The sequence below is a fragment of the Hyaena hyaena genome, unplaced genomic scaffold, assembly GCF_003009895.1.
Source record: "Hyaena hyaena isolate Hyena2069 unplaced genomic scaffold, ASM300989v1 scaffold_66, whole genome shotgun sequence".
NCBI classification, from domain to species: Eukaryota; Metazoa; Chordata; class Mammalia; order Carnivora; family Hyaenidae; genus Hyaena; species Hyaena hyaena.
This window is the reverse complement of record NW_024080696.1, coordinates 2,499,747-2,509,795: the sequence shown is the minus strand read 5'-3', so window position 1 is coordinate 2,509,795 and position 10,049 is coordinate 2,499,747. Positions and strand designations below refer to the sequence as shown.

Genomic DNA, 10,049 nt, shown 5'->3' with positions numbered 1-10,049 from the left:
TAGCCCTTTATCTGATATGTCATTTGCAACTATCTTTTCCCATTCCGTTGGTTGCCTATTAATTTTCTGGGTTGTTTCCTTGGCTGTGCAGAAGCTTTTAATCTTGATGAGGTCCCAACAATTTATTTTTGCTCTTGATGACAGGGACCATATCTTGAGTAGTTTTGGACTCTTCTCTTTTTCCCCTCTCACTCCCCGCAAAGGGGGATCGCCCCCGTCCCTGGAGTCTCTGATCCCAGACAGATTTTATCTTCCCCAGTTCGCACTCACATTAGAAGGCTTTCTCAGTGGATTCTGCATCCTTTTCCTCCCAATCTCTTGGGTTCTGTAAGGTTTCCTATGGCTTCAGATCTTTTCCGTGTGAGATATGGGGGCGAGTGCAATGGACAGAGCTCCCTACTTCTCCGCCATCTTGCCCCCCTCCTCTGCAGTGGATTGTTTTGTATGTAGGTCTGGAAAATCCTTCATAGCTTTTCTGACATGAAAAAAGAATCTTTGTTGATGAGCCTGTGTCTTTATACATTATATCCATGGGTGCTATTAACTTCAGTGTTTTCTGTATGTTTCAGACATTAATCTCTTACCATGGGGGACTGGAATTTACTGGGCGGCATCCTAGAGGAAGTTCACTCCCACTCAACCATAGTGGGGAAAATCTGGCTGACCATTCTCTTCATTTTCCGAATGCTGGTACTCGGCGTGGCTGCTGAAGATGTCTGGGATGATGAACAGTCAGCATTTGCCTGCAACACCCAGCAGCCAGGTTGCAACAATATCTGTTATGATGATGCTTTCCCCATCTCTTTGATCAGGTTCTGGGTTTTACAGATCATCTTTGTGTCTTCTCCTTCTCTGGTGTATATGGGCCATGCACTTTATAGACTCAGGGCCTTTGAAAAGGAGAGGCAGAGGAAAAAGTCACACCTTAAAGTCCAGATGGAGAATCCAGAGCTTGAAATGGAGGAACAACAGAGGATAGACAGAGAGCTGAAGAGATTAGAGGAGCAGAAGAGAATCCATAAAGTCCCTCTGAAAGGATGTCTGCTACGTACTTATGTCTTACACATCTTGATGAGATCTGTGCTGGAAATAGGGTTCATGATAGGACAGTATGTTCTCTATGGGTTTCAAATGCATCCTCTTTACAAATGCACTCAACCTCCTTGCCCTAATGCAGTGGATTGCTTTGTATCCAGGCCCACAGAGAAGACAATTTTCATGCTCTTTATGCACAGCATTGCAGCCATCTCTTTGTTCCTTAATGTACTGGAAATATTTCATCTGGGAATCAGGAAAATCATGAGGGCACTTTATGAGAAATCCAGCAGTGAGGACATTGAGGATGAAAGTGGCACACCATTCCATTTAAAAAAATATTCAATGGCCCAGCCTTGTATGATTTGCTCTCCCTTGCCTAAAAGAATCTCTTTACTTCAAGCCAACAATCAACAGCAAGTCTTTCAAGTCAATGTGCTGAAGTCTAAAACCACATGTCAAAGCCTACAGCGCAGGCAGTTCGAAGTAGACCCTTGCTGTATTAAAAAAGAGTGGGCTGAGAAGGATCAGCACAGTGGACAGCTCCATGTCCACAGCCCATGGCCCTGGGATGACAGTACTCAAATTCAGCACCTGGGACAGCAACCAGACCATTCCTTTGGCTTAGAAAATGCAAAGTCCCAGTCCTGGCTGGGTACAGAGATGGCTCCTAGACACTGCCCATCCTATGCAACAGGAACCTGGGAGCAGCCCCAGGATCTACGACCCTCAGGAGGGCCTCTCACAGATTTTCACAGTTACTGTAGAGACAGTGATGGCAGTGTGAGAGAGAGTGGGGTCTGGACAGACAGATCTCACCTGGACAGTCGCAAGGCCAGCTTTCTGTCCAGGTTGCTGTCTGAAAAGGGGCAGTTGCACAGTGACTCAAAAAGCTCCAGTACTTGGAACAGCTCTTGCTTGGATCTTCTGCACCGGGAAAATAGTACCTCACTTCTGCCTTCAGCCACTGGGTATAGAACATCAATGGTAAGTAAGGACTGATCATAGAACTATTACAAGAGATGTTCCACTCTGGCTACTTCTTAGCCTTCCCTTTCCAGTTTCCTGGTATTTATACATGTGTGTTGAGAGAGAGAGGTGAGGGAGGTTAATTTATGGAGGGTTGTATCCAGTCATTCAATACATTCAGGTAATTCAGTTCATGAAATAAACTTACTGAGCACTTACTTTATATCATTCCATCTTGCAAGTGCTGGGTTTATAAATGGATAAAATACTGTCTCTCCCATCAAAGGGCTCAGAGTCTAGATGCGGAAGTTAGACAGATAAACATAAATGTGATCAAGTGTAAGGTACCAAGTTAGAAGAAGTGCAAAGGAGGGAGTGGTTGAGTGGTCAATTCTTTATGAATCAGTCAGGAAAAGCTTCATTGTTGAAGTTACTTTCGAAATGAGGTTTTTATTTTTATTTTTTTATTTTTTGTTTTTTTTTTTTTTTTGGTTGCTGTTGAATTGAGTCTTGGAAGATGTAGTCAGTTTCTCCAGACCTAGGAGGACTGGCCATGAAAGGCGGCCATCCAAATACAGGGAGCAGCATAGACAAAGGCTGAGAGATGTGACACAGCAGGGCTGTCTGGGGAGCTACCTGTGGCTGGAGCAGTGGGTGGTAGGAAGACTATGGAGAGGGGAGGCTGGAGAAGGGTCACGGAGGCTTGTGGGAAGGCAATGGAGAACCCATAGAGGGTGTGCAGCAGAGGAGTGATGGGATTAGCATTACATTTTAGAAAGCTCTTTATCATAGTGTGGGAAAATGGATCAGAAGAGGGAGTGTTTGTAACCTTGAGTTGCCCTGGTCTCACTAAAGGAGGGTGTGCCCCATTGTTTTAATAGCTCTGGCATTTAAAAGTCATATACGAATATTTGATGATATATTTGCAAAAGCTAAATCAATAATGTATTGATTTTAATTCTGTTCTCTGAAAGCCAGTGTGGAATAAGCATTTCCTGGCCATTATTAAGACATAATGGATGTTTACCGTGGACTCTTCTCAGTTCTGGAAAAAAGAAAAAGAAAAAAATGACATTTGCTTTATCCACTGCTCCTAATAGATTTGAACGTTTTTTTTTTAATGTTTATTTATTTTTGAGAGAGAGAGAGAGAGGCAGAGAGAGAGGAAGACAGAATCCAAAGCAGGCTCCAGGCTCTGAGCCATCAGCACAGAGCCTGATATGGGGCCTGAGGTCATGACCTAAGCCAAAGTTGGGCACTTAACCGACTGAACCATCCAGATGCTCCAAAAAAGGTTTTTTTTTTTCATTAAAAAGAAACTCCCCCTAGTTGAGCTCATTTGGTTGAATTTACACACTTGCTTTTTCCTGTTAATAATGATTAAATCTATGATGACTGAATCTGTATCTCAGTTCCATATCTCCCTGTGTTTAGAGATATTTTGTTACTGCACTAAAGCCGTATCTTGAGGAATCATCATCCTACCCAGCCTTTTCCTATAATACTTCTTTCAAATGGATATTTATTTCTTGGCAGTGACCCGCCATATACTCAGGAGACTATGTTTAAGATCAGAGTGTGGCTACTTGGAACCCCATAACAAACTACAGCAGCGTTCTCAACCCTGGCCACGAGTTAGTTATCTGGGAGCCTTAAAAAGTGTCATGCCCAGGACCCATCCTTTTCCATTTAACCCAAAATCTCTGGGGCAGGGGAATGCAGGATCAGTATGTATGTTTGTATGTATGTATGTGTGTGTGTGTATATGTGTGTGTATATATATGTAAGCTCTATACAGTAAAATCTTGGAATGTGAGTAAATTGTTCTGCAATTGTTCCACAAGATGAGCAAACATTTCTAATAAATTTTAACTTTATAAATGAGTGATGTCTTGCAATATGAGTAGTACATGATGCTGAGTATCACATGATCACAACTGAGTCAATGGTTCTTGAAATTTGCTTTGATATACAAGTGCTTTGGATTATAAGCATGTTTCTGGAATGAATTGTGCTTGTAACCAAGGTTTTACTGTATACGTATATATGTGTGTGTATGTGTATGTATATGTGTATATACATACATATATATATGAATACTCCCTGATTCAAAGATCAAGAGTCACGTGTTCTACTGAGCCAGCCAAGTGCCTGTAGGGTTAGTATTTAAATTTTTTAAAATGTCTTTTATTTATTTTTGAAAGAGAGATGGATGGAGATAGCGTGAGCAAGGGAGAGTCAGAGAGAGAGGGAGATACAGAATCCTAAGACAAGCTCCAGGCTCTGAGCTAGCTGTTAGCACAGAGCCTGACCCCGGGCTCGAACCCACGAACCATGAGATCATGACTTGAGCTGAAGCCGGATGCTTAACCAACTGAGCCACCCAGGTGCACCCCTAGGATTAGTATTTTTTAAACTCTCATGGTGATTGCAATGTGCAGCCAGGGTCAAGAATCACTTTTTTTTTTTTTTTTTTGAGTAATTGCCAGTGACTAGTGCTTCTTACTTACACTGTGAAGTCAGCAAGACAGGTTTAATCATTTTCCCTCTCTTGTACCTGCTTCCATGTGAGAAGAGCATTTGTTTTGTCAGAAAATTGAGGGAGAAATGGCAGTGTTTAGTTCAGATAGATTTTCTGTTTAAAAATTTTTTTTAAACACTTATTCATTTTTGAAAGAGAGATAGAGTGTGAGTGGGGAAGCGGCAGAGAGAGGGAGACACAGAATCCAAAGCAGGCTCCAGGCTCCGAGCCATCAGCACAGAGCCTGACGTGGGGCTTGAACCCATGAGGGGTGAGATCATGACCTGAGCTGAAGTCAGACACCAACAAACTGAGCCACCCAGGCGCCCCTAAGATAGATTTTCTTAATCTTCCATATTATCTTTTGGGAGAGGCCAGCCATTTTTGTGAGTTTGGAGAAAAGATGATGAAGATGACAGGCCTCCTTTCTTTTTTTGCCTTCCACTTTCTCCTGTTTTTTGATTTTTTGTTTTTTAAATGTTTCTGAAAATTACAAATGAGGTCTTTGGACACAGAGCTTTCCTACTTATGGTCACTTTCCCCCAAGCTTCTTACAGGGTTGGCAGGAAGACTTGGGGATTGAGACTACAGCTGTCAACTCCAGAGCACTGTGGCTGACACATCATGCTTCTTGCCAACAGAGGGATCTTCAACTTGAAATTAGTGCAGGAAACAGCATTATAATCACCCAATGTCAAAATATGGTCTGTAAACTGCTTTTTACAATTCATGCTTTTGTATGGTATCAATGCACCATAAGATACTTGATGGCCAGTTAGCTGTCTAACTTGTTTCTCCTGCACACAATGTTGCAGTGAATGTTTCATACATATATCTTTAATAGGTATCCAGAAGTGGAATTGTTGGTTTTAATGGGCATACATGTTTTATATATTTAAAAAAATTTTTTTTAATGTTTTATTTATTTCTAGGAGAGAGAGAGAGAGAGACAGCGTGAGCAGGGGAGGGTCAGAGAGAGAGGGAGTCACAGACTCTGAAACAGGCTCCAGGCTCTGAGCTGGCAGTCAGCACAGAGCCCGACATGGGGCTCGAACCCACGAACCGCGAGATCATGACCTAAGCGAAAGTCGGACGCTTAACTGACTAAGCCACCCAGGCGACCCACATGTTTTATATTTTGATAGATGCTGAAAATTTTTGCTCAGGAAGGACCAATTTATTTTCTTACCAGCACATTGGTACATCTTTTCCCACATTCTTGTTCATACCAGCCACTATCTTCTGCATCCCCACCCCCCCATCTGATGAACTAAACGTGTTTCCCTTCATTTTAATTTACATCTGTAATTACCAGTAAGGTTGTTCATGTTTATTAATCATTTGTATTTCTACTATGAATGATCCTTGCCTATCTTTTCTGTTGGGATATTTGTCTTTCTTCTGATTTCTAGGAGCTCTTATACGGTATTATATTTAACTCTTTGTTAAATATAACAAAGATTTTTCTCCCAGTCTGCTGTCTCTTATCCCTGTTTATGGCATCTTTGAATTTTTACTATTAAATATAAAATCTCTATTACTTCTAGATTATTTGTCTCATTTGAGAAGGTCTTGGTGCACACGGGTGGCTTGGTCAGTTAAGCATCTGACTCTTGATTTTGGCTCAGGTCATGATCTTGTGGTTTTGAGCTTGAGCCCTGAGTCAGACTCCACACTGAGCATGGAGCCTGCATGGGATTCTCTCTCTCCCTCTCTCTGCCCCTCTCCTGCTCCTGCTTGCTCTCTTTCTCTCTCTCTCTCTCTCAAAATAAATAAACATTAAAAAAGAGAAAGAAGGTCTTTTTTTGACTCAACATTAACAAAGACTACTGGATGGATGTTTGAGGATGGGTTGTACTAATTTTTTGAGCCCTTTGGCTGAGAAGTTTTATATAACAATTAAAAAAGAATCTAAAGAAGAGGAGAAAGATACTCACTTCATTAAGAGCCTAATGGTGGTCTAGACACTGTCATGGGCTTCCTCTCTGTAACTCTGTAATTATTTCCATTTTATGGATAAAGAAATAGATAACTTGCCCAAAGTCATACAATTAGGATATGATGAATCATTGTCCTTGGGACACAGCAGGGACACAAATTAATATTTACCAGATGAGTGAATGAGCTGGAATTTTATCCCAAGCCTGTGTCACTCAAATCAAGTTCCTTCTTCTATACTTTGTTGCTACTTCTTGCTCTTTCTGCACAAGGAAGCCTAAGTGCAGCATATTTTTAGGGTCAAGGATAGATTACTGCAAAATAGAATATGCCATGTTGGATCACGTTCCATATTATACAAAGTAAAAAATCTGGCTAATTGTAAAAGGGGCAAAGATAAAGCTTTGGAAAAGGTTGGCTTATAGTTTTAGACTTGGATTTTGGATAAAAACAACTGGGGAAGGATAAGAAGATGGCAGGTGGGATCAGAGCTTTCAGGGAATAGAACCTCTTCCATGGGCATTCATCTCTGGGTCAACTTATAGGTTTTGATTGGCTCCCTGGTATCTGTGACATATACAAGGTCCTAGGTGAGTGTGCAGGACTGACGTTTACAAGCCCTTTGAGTCTATGTTTGTTTGTCTTGTTTCCTATCTCTTTCAGAACATGCTTCTAGAACTTTCATCTATTATGAAAAAATAACTCATGCCTGGGGCCAGAAAAATGGACCAAGGAGCAACCAGCACCTGCAGGAGAAAAGTTGCACCTTTGTTAGCTCAAACCGCATGAAGAACTGTGGGAACCATTCCCTCCACAGAGACACCCACCAGGCGATGCGTGTGTACAGGGTGCACCCAACTGGGCCGGCCTCCACAGGAGACCCTTCCCTGATGGGACTGGGATCAACCTCACTGCCCCACCTGGCCTCATGGCCTGAGGCAGGTCTGATCTCTTGAGCAGGGCAGGATTAGGCAGCGAGGAAGTACGCACCATGAGAGAAAATCCAGAGGTAAAAGCTGCTGCCACTCTGAAAGGAGAAGGACTGAGGAGAGGCTGTCTTTCCCCCATCCAGCAGCTTCATGGGGCCTGTTGCCCTGCTTGCTGCAGAGAGCACCCCAGCTCTGTGGTGACATAGCAGCGGCAGTTAGGACCCTTGGATAGATAGGGAGATAGATAGATAGATAGATAGATAGATAGATAGATAGATAGATAGACTCGATAGATAGATCGATCGATCGATCAATCTCCTATTTGTTCTGTCTCTCCGGAGAACCTCAATACATTGGGTAACTGCCTGGGATATTGCAGAAGGGAGCCTAGCATTGGATGGGGCTGGTCTGTGATTCTAGCCCAAATGGCTTCTGAGTCTTGTCTGTCCCCGTACTTTGCAGAAGTGGAAATGAGGCGTGGAGATATGAAGAGGTATGATCTGTTCCACACTGAGTTGGTAGAAGAGCCAGTGAAGACCAGGTGGATGAAAATGATGCTGGGGCCAAGTCCGAGTGGGTGCCATTAAGGGGCATGCCATATTCTAGGTGCTTAAGACACATTATCTATACCTGTTAAATCTACAATTGTGTAAAGTTATTGTTCGTCCGACCATTTCATAAATCAGAGAAGGCTCAAAGAGACTAAGTAACTTGCCCCACAGCTAAAGGTCACACGGCTAAAGTGCGTGCTGTGCAGCTGAATTGAAACCCACATCCAGATCCAGCTGTTCCAAGGCCTGGACTCCTTCCGGGAAGCTGTGAAGTCGTGCTCTCTCTCTCCTGTCAGTAACAATCAGCAGCCCCTGGGCAATGATTTATTTGCATATCTGTCTGCCCAACTAGCCTATGAAAGCTGAAATGATAAGGCCTGTGCACTTTAAATCCTGGATGCCCAGCATGCAGCACGGTGTTGGTTGAATGAGTGTATGTTTATGTAGAGATGCCAAAGACAATATAGTACCCATCGCTTTCAACTCTCCGGTCTATTCCTTATTCACTAGTGTTCTGTCATGTCCTGTCAATAGGTTTATTATGAGGGACTCTTTCAGGAGAGTCTGTAGGGCAGCATTTTTTTCCTTTAAATTTCCTTTACCCTCAGTTGATATAGGGTCATCAACTGTTCAGCACAAATAGAGGTTTAAAAAAGGGGGCGCCTGGGTGGCTCAGTTGGTTAAGTGTCCAACTCTTGATCTCAGCTCAGGTCTTAATCTCAGGTTGATGAGTTCAAGCCCCAAGTTCACCCCTCCACGCTGGGCGTGAAGCCCACTTAGGAAAAAAAAGAAGTTAAAGAACCAGTGTAAAATGTAATGCTACCAGTAAATGCTGGCATGTCTCTGACAGTTTCCATCTATGGCTTTAGGATGAGGATCACTGCCTCAGGATGCACCTGTCTTCATGGGGGAAGAAAAAATCTAGCCATGAGGAACCAGCAATAGCTCTTTTTGGCTGACCGAGCAGGCCAGTGGCAGGTATACGCTGTAATCTTTAGGACCCAGAGTTGGTGAAGACAGAAGGGATCATGTTCTTGAACCAAATGAAAATGACAGTTGCATCACGGGATATGGGATGAGTGGCTTTTTCATCTCTCTGGGCCTTGCTTCTTTGACACCAAGAAGGATCACATTCATTTATACCAGGAAAGCAAAGCTGCTCAATGGGGAGAATTGGAAACTCATCCCACTCAGGGCACTCTCACAAGCTGACATCAGACATCAAGTACAGTCTTGCTAGTGTATCCTAATTGAGGGGGTGGGAGTGATGGACTGGAGAAGTAGAACTGTTTGAAAGAACAGCCTAGTTATTTACAAATAGAACAAAACTGTTGGCAGGGACTGGCATAGGGGTAGCCATCTGAGAATCCTCATTATGCCCCGGAAGTAGATAGGAATCCCTCTGAAGGTGCACATTCAAAGGAAAGAAAATAATGGCCGCTGCCCATTTGGGGCAAGATGGTGTTTAAATGCTTCCCTTCTGCAACACACAATAGCTTTTTTATTCTATTTCCAACTATGATGGTCATTCCTGTCACAAGTGCAAACATCAGGGTCAAAGGCGCCAATGGCCATCAGTTCTAAATGACCGGGTTTTCTTTTTTTAAAGTTTATTTATTTTTAGAGGTGGGGGTGGGGCAGAGAGCGAGGAAGAGAGAATCCCTGCAGGCTCCATGCTGTTGTAGTGAATCTCGACACGGGTTTGATCTCCTGAACCATGAGATCATGACCTGAACTGAAATTAGAGTTGGAGGCTTAACCAGATTGAGCCACCCAGTCGCCCCTTAATGACCAGGTTTTTTTAGCAAAATTTTGAGACTAAGACCCACTTGCTTTTTCTAGAATGGACTGAATAACTTCACGTCTTCATGCAAATGACCGTATTTTAGTTTTTCACACCTAAAATGTTACAGCTGTGTTGTTTTCAGAACAGCATACATTTGCTAACCCAATTATATGCTCCCTGGAAGTCCTCCTTGACTCAGTAGGGTGCCCAGGGAGTAGAATTCCGTAACCTTTAATTCCGGTTTTCCCATCTGGTGGATGGGGTGAGGCTATGCACTTCCTAACGCTCGGATCTCAGCAACACTGCGCTCTTCAGACATC

General features: G+C 43.0%; 1 protein-coding gene across 1 annotated transcript; it reads left to right on the top strand.

Annotated features, from left to right (window-relative positions):
• Positions 1-585: 585 nt before the first annotated feature.
• On the top strand, positions 586-7,239 carry GJA10 (gap junction protein alpha 10). The gene is made up of 2 exons (XM_039232187.1): positions 586-2,022; positions 7,127-7,239. Exons 1-2 carry the CDS (start codon positions 586-588, stop codon positions 7,163-7,165), a joined length of 1,476 nt encoding a protein of 491 aa, XP_039088118.1. The 3' UTR covers positions 7,166-7,239.
• The last annotated feature ends 2,810 nt before the right edge of the window (positions 7,240-10,049 follow it).